The sequence below is a fragment of the Podarcis bocagei genome (genome assembly GCF_964188305.1).
Source record: "Podarcis bocagei genome assembly, chromosome: W".
NCBI lineage: Eukaryota > Metazoa > Chordata > Lepidosauria > Squamata > Lacertidae > Podarcis > Podarcis bocagei.
This window is the reverse complement of record NC_138131.1, coordinates 55,852,284-55,868,339: the sequence shown is the minus strand read 5'-3', so window position 1 is coordinate 55,868,339 and position 16,056 is coordinate 55,852,284. Positions and strand designations below refer to the sequence as shown.

Below are 16,056 nucleotides of genomic sequence, written 5' to 3'. Positions count from 1 at the left end.
ATAAATGTACCATAAAACTGACAGGGAGTCATTAAACCTTATCAAGGCTTGCTTGCCTGTCTGAGATCATTACAGCCTATGCGGGAAGGAGCCATGGCTGTTTAAAGTGGTATAACAGTGCTATGTAGGGTGTGGATGTTGTCTTAGGACAGGAGGTGGGGGAACATCTGTGACCCTCCAGATGTTACTCAACTACAACTCCCATCAGCCCTAGCATATGGCCAGTGGCACAAGGGATGGATGGATGGATGGGCATTGTAGTCCAGCAATATCTGGAAGGCCAAAAGTTGTATTATTATTATTATTATTATTATTATTATTATTATTATTATTATTATTATTATTATTATTATTATTATTATTATTATTAATTTTTATTATTATTATATTTTATTATTATTATTATTATTATTATTATTATTATTATTATTATTTATTTATTTATTTATTACCCCACCACTCTGGGCGGCTTCCAACAAAATATTAAAAATACAATAAAACATCAGACATTAAAAACTTCCCTAAACAGATTCCCCACACCAGCCTTTGAAAGGTGTGTCTCGTTCAAACAAAAGGGATTTTTGTAAGCCTAACTGTTGCACTAGTGTAGTGGTGGACTCAAGGTTTTTTTTGGCAAGGGGGAGCGGGGTTAAAAGTGTCCCATTTGGGTTTTTTTTGGATGGGGCAGGTGTTGAATGTTTTTATTTAGTTTTACAAATGTATGTATCAAAATTATGCTAATACATCACAATAGACATTTTTTTTAAGCAATACAGTCCTCCCTCCCAATCCCACTAAGCGAGAGCATGTGTATTTAACAAAATACATTGCATCACAATTGTCCATGAGTAGATGGAGGCTGCTAGTTCGATGGATTCCCAAACAGGAAAGTAATAACAGAACATCATATGTCCATAAAATGGTTGGAGTCTTATCTTCAGTATAGAGCTTTCAGATATTTGGTAAGTTTCTTCATTAATATCACTGTCCATACCTTTTGTCCTCATAAGAAAAGTTGCAAGTTTGCTAAATTTCTCAATTTTGTGCCACCAGTTGTTGGGCTGCTGCAAGCAGGGATTTTATTATTTCCTTAGACTGTAACTCCTTTTGCTCTCTGTGAAAATCAGTCAATAAAGTTAACTGTGGTGAGCCACAGACTCTCTGGGCCCCATTTATGAGCAGGGAATCCTGCCCAATGCTTTTAGCAGCCCACATGTGGTGGAAGAGCAGTCTCTTAAGCCTATGCTTCCATTTCCCTGCAGGTGGCACAGGAGTGGCTAGAGAACCAGAAATCAAAAGAGCAAAGGCCTTTTGAGTTGAATTTGCTGAACTTCAACGCAGACACAAATGAAGCAGATTTTACGAGTGAGAATTTCACTGCATATAAACAAATGGGAAGTAGAAATGCAGTCCTGTTTTTAATGGTGGTTGTAGTAGATAACAGAAGTGCTTGTGTTAACACTAGACTGTTGGGGTGAGCAGTCAAGGGCTATTATACTTTATTCTGCCTGTATCTTTTTTGCTTTTCTGCCCAACACAGAATGTTGATGTGTATTTTAGCCTGTTTTCAGTTTCTCGTTGATTTGATTTTTTTAAAATGTTTAAAATAATTTTTTTACCAATTATTTTATTGTTTTAATCTTTTGGTAAACTGCTTTGAAGTTGTGAAAAACCAAACAAGCGGTGTATAAATTTTATGAAATAAAATAAACCAATATCTGTGACAAACAAACTGATATCCAGGTGCTGCAAATGATTAAATGAATAATGAATAATGAATAAAAATCAATTTTATTTGATTAAAAAGAAAGAAAGAAAAAGAAGAAGAAAAAAACAAGGATTGAGGCAAGGTGTGCCTGCTTTATCTCAATACCCAGAATGCTTTCTCTCTCCAAAATGGACCTCAGCAGCAGCAATGAAAAAGCTCATACAACTAAATTGAGTGAATATTTATTAGAATGTGCGACTGGGTAACCAAAAACATCTGGAATTCAAAGTTCAGCTGTAGCAACTTGTGCTCGACATGCCTACTCTTTTATTAAGAGCTTTTGGTAACAACGTAGTTGTATCTGTATGTGGCTAAATGCTTGCATATTTTTGTTCTGTGTTCAAATTACTTCTCTAGTTAACATCTCAAGAAGCAATTTAGAGAAACAGCTGCACCCAAAGGAATGTGACTTGGTGTTCTTAATATTGTCTGAAAAGCAAAACTTCTATAGCAAAGAAGGCAAGGCAGAGAGCTGTCCATTACACCATGTGGGCTATGTGACTCGGTTTTATACTGGTAGGTTTTTTTTTATAAAAAAAACCAATAAGTAAGTGTACAAAACAATTATGTTAGCCAACCCTTGGTGTCAGTAAGTTATTTGATTTGGGATGGGGGACCCATTTCTGCTATTTCAGCATGAAATTCTGGCTCAGTCCAGGTATTGCACCAAGCTTTGTGGTTAAGAAAGCTTAACTATAGTTTGGCATGAAGTTTTGAGTTGACAAACCATGGTTTATCATCCACTGGCAAGCCAAGAAGCCATGGATTGAGATCAGAAGCCATTGTTTGAAGTGGGGTTACAAGCCACGGTTTTGGGAAATGGAAGCAGGCAAAGAACTCTAAACAATGTACAGTCTGTTAATATGTATGCTAGAAAAGCTCTCAAATCATGATTTGAATGCTAGATGATAATGAATGCATACACCGTGGTTTCTGAATTGTACCCCTGTGTCTCTCTCTCTCTCTCTCTCTCTCAGAGATGAAAGAGCAGGATGCCTGTCTTCTGTCTGTCAAGACACAAGGAAATTTGTCCGGTGTTGATAAGAATGTCAGGTGTGTGGTGGTCAGTTCTTTGGTGACAACGGAGCAAATGTTCAAGGCCCTCCTTCTTCTGAACCGAAGCCCTCTAGCCAAAGCCATAATCAGCCCACAAAACTCTGACTTCTGTCTGACAGGCTCAACTGTGGACTTGGAGACTTCTGTAAGTGTTTGTTTTAAAAGGCAATATAACCCAGTTCTGACTTGGGGAGGTATAAGATATTTTGCTACCCATTACACAAATCGTATGCCAATGAGCCAGGGGTTAAGATGAAACTCCCTCAGAGATGGGCAGAGAAGACCAGAGAGAGGCAAGAGAATATTTCTACTCCAGCAGCCAACTTTCCGGAGGTGGAGGCGGGCGATAGGAGGAGAGACAGTTAGCTGTTAAGATTAGCAGCAGATGGAAGCTTTCTCCTGCCATCTCCAGGGAAGCCTTCGGAATTATGGTTCACACACCGCCGCTTTTCAAGTGTTGCCCGTAACATGTGGCCACAAATCTGCATCTCTTGGGAACATGGTCTTTTAGATGTGAGACAAGGGTGGGGACCTCAGTCCCAGGGACCAAATGCCACCCTCCAGGCCTCTCTGTTTTGTTTTGTTTTAATAATTTTTATTAATTTTCCAACACAAATAAACAATCATATCAGAATTTCCACAAATTTAACTCTATTTGGACTTCCTTCAGCTTCTCTGACAATCATCCATATTTGCCTCCCAGTTACGCATTTCTTCTGTTTATATTGCCATTAACCTTCCCTCCCACTTCTATTTCTTTCAAACAATATATCTCAACTTTCACAGTGCTTCTTGGAACCCCACTAGCGTTGTTTGCACATCACACGTTCTTTTCAGATATTCAACAAATTTCCCCCAGTCCTCGATGAACTTTTGGTCTCGAAGATATCTGATTTTCCCAGTTAGTCTGTCCAGTTCTGCATAGTCTCTCAGTTTCAGTCTCCATTCTTCTACCGTCGGTATTTCCTCTTGTTTCCATTTCTGGGCCAGTAGAATTCTTGCTGCTGTAACTGTATATTGGAAAAGTTTACAGTCCTTTCTTCTTATTTCCTTTCCTGTAATCCCTAAAAGAAATATCTCTGGTTTCTTTGCAAATTGTCAGGGAACTGCCATCAGAGCATCAGGTGGTGGAGGGACTTAGGCAGGATGAAAGAGACTCAACTGCTGAAGCAGGGACCAGCAGGGGGAGGAGTGGGTCTCTGAGGGAATGCGAGCAGGAGGGAGGGCTCAGGGAGACTTCCAGCGAGAACAGTGGTGAGGTATCGGAGTCTCCCATAGGGAGACCCATACCTCGCAGGAAACTGTCACGCCGTGAGTCCAGGAGACGCGTTTCCGTTAAGGAACTTCTTTGTTGGAAACGCTTCCGCAGACAGCCACTGTCGGACTCTACTAGTGACTAGAGCAGACATGTCTGAGGAGCTCCGTCACACACGGAGGTTTGTGGGGGCGCACAAACTCTGAGGGAGCACGTTTTCACGCACAAGCAGCTAATCAAACCCTCACAGCAGTCCGACAGTCTTTGTACGCTGCCTGTGCAAGAGAAGGCATCATGAGCGAACCAACCGGAACCGGAGGAGCAGGGGCTGGAGCTGGTCCAAGCTTGGAAGATAGATACCGAGCGTTGGAGGTTCAACTGGCCCTGCAGACGGCGAGGCTGGAGGAGAGAAGGGCTCAGGATGCAGACAAGAAGGGGAGAGCCACTCAATTCCCCAGAAAGGTACCAGGATTGGTGCAGAAATTTGGGGGGGACCCCAAGGACTACCATGCTTTTAGGACAGAGATGCAATATGCCCTTAATGTGCAGTTCGATGAGTTCCCTGATGAGGAATCGCGAGTTGCTTTTGTAATTGGGCATCTTGAGAAAGGGGCTAGAGACTGGGTTCGACCCCTAATGGCAACGCACAATGACATACTAAAGGACACAATGAAGTTCTTTCGTGCAATGGATATCATGTTTTCCAGCGATATTGAGGAAGGGGTGGTGCGCAGACAGCTAATGGCTTGTAAGCAGGGGAGTCGATCTGTCCGTGAATATTGGACTGAGTTTACCATGCTGATTCACAGACTGAGTTGGGATTTATCGGCGGCACCCGTTCAAATGCTATTTGAAGAAGGTCTTTCTTCGGGGGTGAAAGACGAGCTGGCACGGAGCCCCAGGGCGGAGTCTATGGATCAGCTGACCAAATCTGCGCTGACCATAGGAGCGCGGCAGGAGGCAAGAGCCTTGGAGAGGCGGGAAGGGAGAGGGGAACGTTGGAAGGAGTTCCGCATTCCAGACATTCCTGAGCCAGCTTTCCCGCCGGCAGAGCCGATGGAAATCGGAACAGCGCGCGCGCGCGCATTTTCAAAAACCAGCGAGGGAGCTAAGAAGGAGGGAAAGGGCCCCCGGAAATGCTATCTCTGCCAACAGCCAGGCCACTTTGCCAGAGTCTGCCCCCAGAGGAAGGAATGGCAAGGGATGGTGGGAGCTGTTGAGGGGGGAGAAGAAGGGGGAGCGGAGCAGGTAAAAGCCAACGCCTGGTTGCCACAATTGGGGCACTGCAGCCAGGCCAAAGAGCAGTGAAAGTGCCCGTGCCAGAAGCTCCTCGACCTGCTCTAGTGATTGAAGTGTCGCTAGAGCTGCAGAATGGGCACCCCCTAAAAATAAAGGCGCTATTGGACTCAGGCAGCTCCTGCAATTTTATGAGCAAGGAGTTTGCTGCTGAACACCAGATACAGACCATCCCTTTAAGCAACCCCCTGCAGGTGACCACGATTGATGGCAGGGAGTTGTTGGGAGGAGGAGTCCGCTTGCAGACTGTCCCAATGATAATGAGGGTGGCAAGGCACACAGAACTGATAGCGTTTAATGTGGCCACCCTGGGAGGCGCTCCCATTATTTTGGGAATGAGCTGGCTAGCTCTACATGATCCGCTGGTTGGCTGGCATCAAAGAGTGGTGTCCTTTGGTTCAGCACATTGCCTAGAACACTGCAAAGGGGAGAAGGGTTCAGTAGGGGCCCAAGCCACCCTAGCAGGGACTGAAGTAATGGGGAAGGTGAAGGTACCACCACAGTATGCAGATCTCAGCGACGTGTTCAGCGAGAAGGAAGCTGACCAACTACCACCTCATAGACCCTTTGATTGTCAGATCAATTTACTCCCTGGAGCACAGCTTCCCGTGGGCAAGTTGTATGCCATGTCAGACAGGGAAATGCAGGAGTTGCGAGGGTTCATTGACAAGAACCTGAAGAGAGGCTTCATCAGAGAGTCCAAAGCAGCAGGGGGGAGCCCAGTGTTCTTTGTGGACAAAAAAAAAGCGGACAAGCCGAGACTTGTATGTGATTTTAGGCGGCTGAATGCAGTGACTGAACCGGTGGCGTTCCCTATGCCCAGAATTGATGATATTTTGACCATGGTGAGGAAGGGAAAGATTTTCACAAAGCTGGATCTAAGGGGGGCGTACAACCTGATACGCATAAGGAAAGGGGATGAATGGAAAACCACCATGTTTACCCCTTTGGGGGCGTTTGAATACCTCGTTATGCCATTTGGATTACAAGCAGGCTCCGCGTGTTTTCAATCTTTTATGAACCACGTGCTGGGCCCTTTGCTCTACAAGAATTGCGTTGCCTTTCTAGATGATGTGTTGGTGTATTCTGAGAATGAGGAGCAACATGTGAGAGACGTCAGAGAAGTGTTGAGCAGACTGCAAGCCAACAGGCTGTGGGTCAAACTGGAGAAGTGTCGGTTCCATACCAAGGAGGTGGAATTCCTGGGGTACCGCCTGTCAGACAAGGGATTGGCCATGGATCCCGGCAAGGTACAGGCAGTGCTGGAATGGAAAACACCCAAAACCAAGAAGGATGTGCAGAGGTTCCTAGGGTTTGGAAACTTTTATCGTAAGTTCATCCGCAACTTCGCCCATCTGACGGCGCCCATCACTGACTGTCTCAGCAGTAAGAAGAAGTTTGTATGGACGGCGGAGGCGGAGCGAGCGTTTGAGGAACTGAAAAGGGCCTTCGCCTCTGAAGAACAACTTCTGCATGTGGATTTACGAAAGAAGCTAAGGGTTGAAACAGACGCATCTGACAGAGCCATAGGGGCGGTGCTTCTTCTGCAGCCGGGGAAGGAGGAGTCGGAGTGGCGTCCGTGTGCCTTCTTCTCGCGGAAGCTGAACAAATCCGAGAGGAACTACACGGTGTACGACCGAGAACTGCTTGCTATTCATGAGGCGTTCCGGAGATGGAGGCATCTGCTAGTTGGTGCACAACATAAAGTGCAAGTGTGCACGGACCATAAAAATCTAGAGTACTGGAGAACGGCGCGAGTGCTCAACCAAAGGCAGTTGAGATGGGCCCAAGAGTTCTCCAAATTTAACTTTGAGATTTGTTATGTGCCAGGCCCAGAGAATGTTAGGGCGGACGCTCTCTCACGCAAACCTGAATATTTGGAGGGGGAGGGAGCACCCGAAGAAACCCATATCATTCCAGAGGACCGCTGGGTGTGTGGGGCGACTTTGGTGGGGCAAAGGGAATTGGTAGAGGGTACGGTGCAGGATGCATACGCCCAGGGGAAACTCAGGGATCTCAGAGGGGAGGAAGACAAACCCGGTGGTTTTGAGGAGAGAAATGGGGCATTGTATTACAAGGGAGCGTTATATATACCTGAAGGGGAATTGAGGGAGAAAGTACTCAAGCAGCTGCACGATAGCCCCACAGCAGGGCACTTTGGGCAACACAAGACCATGTGGCTGGTTACCAGGGAATTTTGGTGGCCCAAGGTCAGGGAAGATGTGCGGGAGTATGTGAGAGGGTGTGAACAATGCCAAAGAGCCAAGGGGGAGAGGCAGGCGCCGGCTGGTTTATTAGAACCACTGCCCACACCTGAGAGACCGTGGGAAGCAGTGGCAATAGATTTCATGACTGATCTGCCAAGGTCTAGAGGGAAAACAGCCATCATGGTTGTAGTAGACCTGTTAACTAAAATGGCCCACTTCATAGCCTGCTCACATGCGGTTACAGCAGAAGAAACCGCCAAATTGTTTGTAGAGAATGTGTTTAGGTTGCATGGCGCCCCCTTGAGGGTGGTTTCAGACCGAGGGAAACAATTTACTTCCAGGTTCTGGAGGAAGCTCATGAGCTTACTGCATGTAGAGGTTAATTTCTCGACGGCCCGTCATCCTGAAACCAACGGGCAGGCGGAAAGAGCAAATGGGGTTCTCCAACAATATTTGAGGTGTTATGTTAATGACAGAGAGAATGATTGGGTGGAGAAGCTGGCGTTGGCAGAATTTGCCTACAACAATGCAGAGAACGTGTCCACGGGGATGAGCCCCTTTTTGGCTAATCACGGGTGCCATCCCAGAGCCTTCCCAGGGGGGGAGGGGGAGAACTGGAGCGTTCCAGCTGCAGAACAGTTCGTGGAAGAAATGGAAGCGATCCATCGCCAGCTCCAACTCAACTTAAACAGGGCTAAGGAGGAATATAAGAGGCAAGCAGACAAAAACAGAAGGGAAGGTGAAAGCATCAGGGTGGGGGACCAGGTGTGGCTGTCAACCCAAGGGTTGCCATTCAAAGGAGGTTGTAAGAAATTAAGACCCAAAAGGCTGGGTCCGTTTGAAGTCATACAGCAGGTCAATCCAGTGGCTTTCAGGCTCCGGTTACCGAACCACATGAAGCTGCACCCAGTTTTTCACAGGTCGTTGCTGTCACCGTATAGAGGAGACAGTGAGGGGAGGGTCACTAGGGGACCAGCAATGGAGGAGAAGGAACACAGCTACCATGTAGCGGAGATCCTCGATTCCAGGTGGAAGGGAGATCAAGTAGAGTATTTGGTAATGTGGGAAGGGGAACCGGAGTCGGAAAACACCTGGGTTAGGGCAGAGGATGTCAATGACGAGGTTTTAATAGAGACTTTTCATCAGAGGTTCCCACGTAAACCTCAGCCTGTAGCGAGGTTCCGAAGGGAATACTTTGCCACCACCGACGAGGAAGAGGAGTTGGAGGGGTTCCCAGATTCTGAAGAGCAGGAGGATTCAGCTGGCCAGGACGACGATCGATGGAGAGAATTGTTCGAGACGTCAGAAGATGAGGAAGATTCGTTTCGGGGTTTTAGCCCTTCACCTCCCAGGGGGGAGGAATTGGGAGGGGGTGAGGGGGGCCCTGGAGGGGAGGTGGATGTCAGGGAACTGCCATCAGAGCATCAGGTGGTGGAGGGACTTAGGCAGGATGAAAGAGACTCAACTGCTGAAGCAGGGACCAGCAGGGGGAGGAGTGGGTCTCTGAGGGAATGCGAGCAGGAGGGAGGGCTCAGGGAGACTTCCAGCGAGAACAGTGGTGAGGTATCGGAGTCTCCCATAGGGAGACCCATACCTCGCAGGAAACTGTCACGCCGTGAGTCCAGGAGACGCGTTTCCGTTAAGGAACTTCTTTGTTGGAAACGCTTCCGCAGACAGCCACTGTCGGACTCTACTAGTGACTAGAGCAGACATGTCTGAGGAGCTCCGTCACACACGGAGGTTTGTGGGGGCGCACAAACTCTGAGGGAGCACGTTTTCACGCACAAGCAGCTAATCAAACCCTCACACAAATGTACATTTTAACATCTTTTTCATTTCATTGTATATCATCTCCCCAAATCCCTTCACTTTCTTACACTCCCACCACATGTGATAAAACGTTCCTTCTGTTTCCTTACATTTCCAACACTTATTACACGTCTTATACATTTTTGCTAATTTTACCGGTGTAAATATCTTTCATATTCCATTCCAACAATATTTTGTACATTTTTGACAGAATTTTAGAATCATTATTTATCACTTCTGTCTGGAACTTTGAGTCTTTTTCTACATAACCCTTTTCTTTGATATCTTTTTTAAACATTTCACTAACCTGAAAACAATGCAACCAGTCATAAATATGTTCTCTAACTTGTTCGTATGGCATTAGTTTCCATTTTCCTCCTTCTTTGATTATCAATTGACCATATGTAATCCAGTTACCTCTCATATTTATTTTCTTTACACTCATAACCTCTAATGGAGACAACCAGTGTGGAACTCTGGGTTCTAATAGGTTTTTGTACCTCCCCTGAGTGAGTGCTTGAGGGCCCTGCTCTTGCCACTTACCATCTGGCCTGGGGCGGGGCCTGAAGCCTCATAAGGACTGCATGCTGCTTGCTGCCTGCTGCCCAGGAGGACTCCCCTGAGTGAGTGCTTGAGGGCCCTGCTCTTGCCACTTACCATCTGGCCTGGGGCGGGGCCTGGGGCCTCATAAGGACTGCGTGCTGCTTGCTGCCTGCTGCCCAGGAAGACTCCCCTGAGTGAGTGCCTGAGGGCCCTGCTCCTCCCTGCCACTTACCACCTGGCCCAGGGCGGGGCCTGACAGGCCTCACTAGGACAGTTGTTACTGCCGGAGAGGCACAGAGTGTTCTTAAAATGTTTTTTAAAAAATTTCTCTGGATTTTTTGTATGTGGAGGGTGGGGGTGGCATTGATGTTTGGTTGGGCTTGGGGAATTATTATTTTTTTATTTTGATGTTTTTGTAATTTTTACTTTTTTTGTTTGTATTGTTTTATTTGTTTTGTTTGTTTGTTTAAGGTGTTATTTTGTTTTTAGGGGGAGGGGTCAGGGCTGCCGGGGAGTGGGCCCCAGCCCACAAAATAGCTGGGGCATGTTCCACGGGGGGGGGGGGATGCACTGGGACAACCAATCTCAGTGATCACGGGTAGGAGGAGGAGTTATGCTCAGACCAGACCATGTCATCACAGAGGAGGCAGGTTTAGTCGTTGTCTGAGGACTATCCCTGCCTCCGGGTCTGGTCCTGACCGGATGGATACTAGAATCAGCAAGGGATACCCACATGACCTGAAGGTGCTGCTGTGCAATGTCAGGTCAATGATTCAGAAGACCACTGCCATCCATGACTTGATCATGGATGGAGGATTTGACCTGGCATGTGTAACAGAGACTTGGTTGGATGAAGCAGATGGGCCTGTCCTTGCCGCTGCTTGTCCACCAGGTTTCTCTTACGCACAGCAACCCAGGTCACGTGGGCGGGGAGGGGGGGTTGCAGTGATTTTTAGGAAGTCATTAGTTTGCACCAGGCGTCCTATTGGGAAGACCCAGTTCTCTGAGTGCATGTTCTGGAAGTTGGGCAATAGGGGCAGTACAGGATTCCTTTTGGTGTACCGACCTCCCCGCTGCGCCAAGGATTCCCTGCCCGAGCTGCTTCAGGTCGTGGCGGATGTTCTCCTGGAGACACCTAGCTTGGTCGTCCTAGGGGATTTTAACATCCATGCCGACACGACCTTACAAGGGGCCGCTCGGGCCTCCATGGGGTTGTCCCTGAATAAGTCTGGCCCAACCCATAGCCGTGGACATGCCTTGGACCTGGTGTTTACCTCTATGGATGTTGGTGATCTGACACTAAGTAAAAGCGAAACGAAAGAAGTGCCATGGTCAGATCACTTCCTGGTGCAACTGGACTTCTCTGCGACCCATCCCCTCTGCAGGGAGGTGGGACCAATTCGGATGGTCCGCCCCCGCCACTTAATGGATCCAAATGGTTTCCAGAGAGTGGTAGGGGATGCTTTATCCCATGTTGATGGCCTTTCAGCTGATTCCCTGGTGGCCCGCTGGAATGTGGAGTTAACCAGGGCTATTGACTGTTTGGCTCCGAAGCGCCCTCTCCGATTGCATGGAGCCCGGACAGCCCCGTGGTTTTCCACGGATCTGAGGGCAATGAAACAATCGTTGAGACGGCTAGAGCGCCGGTGGCGGATAACTCATTCCGAATCTGACCGGACACAGGTTAGAGCTCAACGTCGAGCCTACCAAGTGGCGATAGCGATGGCGAAGAAGAATTTCTTCACCGCCTCTATTGCATCTGCAGAAAACAGCAGCAGGAGACTTTTTCAGGTGGTTCACAATTTAGCGGAACCACCTGCAACATCGGGGCCCAGTACGGGCCACATGTTCTCCTGCAATGATTTTGCAAAGTTTTTTGCAGATAAAATCGCTCAGATTCGGGAAGAAGTAGACTCCACCGTGGGAGCAGGGCCGGGGCGGGAGAGTGCAAGAGTTCTGTCTAGTCAAGTTGAGTGGGATCAATTCCAATCTGTTACCTCCGAGGATGTGGACAGGCTGCTTGGACGAGTGAAACCAACCACCTGTCTCCTTGCCCATCCTGGCTTATAAAAGCTAGCCGGGAAGGACTGGGCGATGGGCTTCGTGGGGTGGTGAATGCTTCCCTCCGTGAGGGAGCCTTCCCGGACCCGCTGAAAGAGGCGGTTATTAAACCGCTTCTTAAAAAACCATCTTTAGATGCGGCCACGATGGCCAACTATCGCCCAGTCTCAAATCTTCCATTCCTGGGTAAGGTGATTGAGCGAGCGGTTGCCGAACAACTCCAGGCACGCCTGGAAGAAGCGGACCATTTGGATCCCTTCCAGTCGGGATTCAGGCCTCATCATGGGACTGAAACTGCCTTGGTCGCACTGGTTGATGATCTCCGGCGGGCTAGGGACAAAGGTGAGAGCTGTTTCCTAGTTCTGCTGGATCTCTCAGCGGCGTTCGATACCATCAACCATAGCATCCTTCTGGACCGTCTTGAGGGGCTGGGAGCTGGGGGCACTGTTATACAGTGGTTCCGCTCCTTCCTCCTGGGCCGTGTTCAGAAAGTGGTGGTGGGGGTTGAGTGTTCAGACCCCTGGGGTCTCACTTGTGGGGTTCCTCAGGGTTCTGTCCTCTCCCCCATGCTTTTCAACATCTACATGCGGCCGCTGGGAGAGATCATCAGGAGGTTTGGGCTGGGTGTTCATCAGTATGCGGATGATACACAGCTCTACCTCTCTTTTAAATCAGAACCAGTGAAGGCAGTGAAGGTCCTGTGTGAGTGTCTGGAGGCGGTTGGAGGATGGATGGCGGCTAACAGATTGAGGTTGAATCCTGACAAGACAGAAGTACTGTTTTTGGGGGACAGGAGGCGGGCAGGTGTTGAGGATTCCCTGGTCCTGAATGGGGAAACTGTGCCCCTGAAGGACCAGGTGCGCAGCCTGGGAGTCATTTTGGACTCACAGCTGTCCATGGAGGCACAGGTCAAATCTGTGTCCAGGGCAGCTGTTTACCAGCTCCATCTGGTACGTAGGCTGAGACCCTATCTGCCTGCGGACTGTCTCGCCAGAGTGGTGCATGCTCTGGTTATCTCCCGCTTGGACTACTGCAATGCACTCTACGTGGGGCTACCTTTGAAGGTGACTCGGAAACTACAACTAATCCAGAATGCGGCAGCTAGACTGGTGACTGGGAGCGGCCGCCGAGACTATATAACACCGGTCTTGAAAGACCTGCATTGGCTCCCAGTACGTTTCCGAGCACAATTCAAAGTGTTGGTGCTGACCTTTAAAGCCCTAAACGGCCTCGGTCCAGTATACCTGAAGGAGCGTCTCCACCCCCATCATTCTGCCCGGACGCTGAGGTCCAGCGCCGAGGGCCTTCTGGCGGTTCCCTCACTGCGAGAAGCAAAGCTACAGGGAACCAGGCAGAGGGCCTTCTCGGTAGTGGCGCCCGCCCTGTGGAACGCCCTTCCAGCAGATGTCAAGGCGATAAACAACTACCTGACATTCAGGAGACATCTTAAGGCAGCCCTGTTCAGGTAAGTCTTTAACGTGTGATATTTTATTGTATTTTTGGTTTTTGTGGAAGCCGCCCAGAGTGGCTGGGGAGGCCCAGCCAGATGGGCGGGGTATAAATAATAAATTATTATTATTATTATTATTATTATTATTATTATTATTATTATTATTATTATTATTCTATTAGTGAGCTCCGAAATATGTGGTTCCCGAAACCTTTATGAATTTTATTCTTTTCACACCATAAATACGCGTGCCATCCAAATCTGTTGTCAAATCCTTCTAAATCTAATAACTCCTTATTCTCTAATTTTATCCATTCTTTCAACCAGCAAAGACATGCTGCTTCGTAGAATAGTTTCAAGTCCGGCAGGGCGAAGCCTCCTCTTTCCTTTGCATCTGTTAATAACTTAAATTTAATTCTCGGCTTCTTACCCTGCCAGATATACCTTGAGAGCACTCTTTGCCACTCTTTAAAAATTACTACCCCCTTTATTATGGGGATAGTCTGAAACAAAAATAACATCTTTGGAAGAACACTCATTTTAACCATAGAGATTCTACCCCAAAAAGATAACTTCAATCTTCCCCACATCTCCAAATCTTTCCTTATTCCATTCCAGACCGGTGTATAATTATTCTGAAACAAATCAATATTTTTACGAGTTAACCAAATTCCTAAATATTTTACCCTTTTCACCACCTCTATCTCTATTCTTTGTTGCATTATTTCTATCATACTTTGATCCATATTTTTAGCAATTATTTTAGTTTTCTTCTTGTGTAGTCTGAACCCTGCCACATTTCCAAATTTCTCAATCTCTTCCAATACTTCTTTTACACTTGCTAAGACAACAGGCATATAAAAGTTATGACGCTGGAAGATGAGCCCCTCAGGTCGGAAGGTGTCCAACATGCTACTGGGGAAGAGCGGAGGACAAGTACAAGTAGATCCAGAGCTGATGAAGCGGCTGGGCCAAAGCCGAAAGGACGCTCAGTTGCGGATATGCATGGAAGCGAAAGGAAAGTCCAATGCTGTAAAGAAAAATATTGCATAGGAACCTGGAATGTAAGAACCATGAACCTGGGTAAGTTGGATGTGGTCAAAAATGAGATGGCGAGAATAAATATTGACATCCTGGGCATCAGTGAGCTAAAATGGACGGGAATGGGCGAATTCAGTTCGGATGACTATCATATCTACTACTGTGGGCAAGAAACCCGTAAAAGAAATGGAGTGGCCCTCATAGTCAACAAAAGAGTGGGGAAAGCTGTACTGGGATGCAGTCTCAAAAATGATAGAATGATCTCGATACGAATCCAAGGCAGACCTTTTAACATCACAGTAATCCAAGTTTATGCACCAACTACTGGTGCTGAAGAAACTGAAATTGAGCAATTCTATGAAGACTTACAACACCTTATAGAAGTGACACCAAAGAAGGATGTTCTGCTCATTATAGGGGATTGGAATGCTAAAGTAGGGAATCAAGAGATAAAAGGAACAACTGGCAAGTTTGGCCTTGGAGATCAAAACGAAGCAGGGCAAAGGCTAATAGAGTTCTGCCAAGAGAACAAGCTGGTCATCACAAACACGCTTTTCCAACAACACAAGAGACGACTCTACACATGGACATCCCCAGATGGGCAACATCGAAATCAGATTGATTATATTCTCTGCACCCAAAGATGGAGAAGCTCTATACAGTCAGCAAAAACAAGACCTGGAGCTGACTGTGGCTCAGATCATCAGCTTCTTATAGCAAAATTCAAGCTTAAACTGAAGAAAGTAGGAAAAACCACTGGACAGGTAAGATACAATCTAAACCAAATCCCTTATGAATACACAGTGGAAGTGAGGAACAGGTTTAAGGATTTAGATTTGCTGGACAGAGTGCCTGAAGAACTATGGGTGGAGGCTCGCAACATTATACAGGAGGCAGCAACTAAAACCATCCCAATGAAAAAGAAATGCAAGAAAGCAAAGTGGCTGTCCAACGAGGCCTTACAAATAGCGGGGGAGAGAAGGCAAGCAAAATGCGAGGGAGATAATGAAAGATACAAGAAATTGAATGCAGATTTCCAAAGAATAGCAAGGAGAGACAAGAAGGCCTTCTTAAACGAGCAATGCAAAGAAATAGAGGAAAGCAACAGAATGGGAAGAACCAGAGATCTGTTCAAGAAAATCGGAAATATGAAAGGAACATTTCGTACAAAGATTACCATAATAAAGGACAAAAGTGGTAAAGACCTAACTGAAGCAGAAGACATCAAGAAGAGGTGGCAAGAATACACAGAGGAATTATACCAGAAAGATATGGATGTCTCGTACACCGCAGGTAGTGTGGTTGCTGACCTTGAGCCAGACATCCTGGAGAGTGAAGTCAAATGGGCCTTAGAAAGCACTGCAAATAACAAGGCCAGTGGAAGTGATGGTATTCCAGCTGAACTGTTTAAAATTTTAAAAGATGATGCTGTTAAGGTGCTACACTCAATATGCCAGCAAGTTTGGAAAACTCAGCAGTGGCCAGAGGATTGGAGAAGATCAGTCTACATCCCAATCCCAAAGAAAGGCAGTGCCAAAGAATGCTCCAACTACCGCACAATTGCACTCAT

At 47.0% G+C, this 16,056-nt stretch overlaps 1 protein-coding gene across 1 annotated transcript in view; it reads left to right on the top strand.

Moving 5' to 3' along the window:
• The first annotated feature begins 2,131 nt into the window (after positions 1-2,131).
• LOC308578007 (putative helicase senataxin) overlaps positions 2,132-16,056 on the top strand; it is a 138,843-nt gene continuing 124,918 nt past the window's right edge. Inside the window, exons 1-2 of the mRNA XM_081178312.1 lie at positions 2,132-2,284; positions 2,746-2,969. Coding sequence (XP_081034438.1) covers positions 2,748-2,969 — 222 coding nt within the window. The 5' untranslated portion in view covers positions 2,132-2,284; positions 2,746-2,747. The remainder of the gene's footprint in view (positions 2,285-2,745; positions 2,970-16,056) is intronic.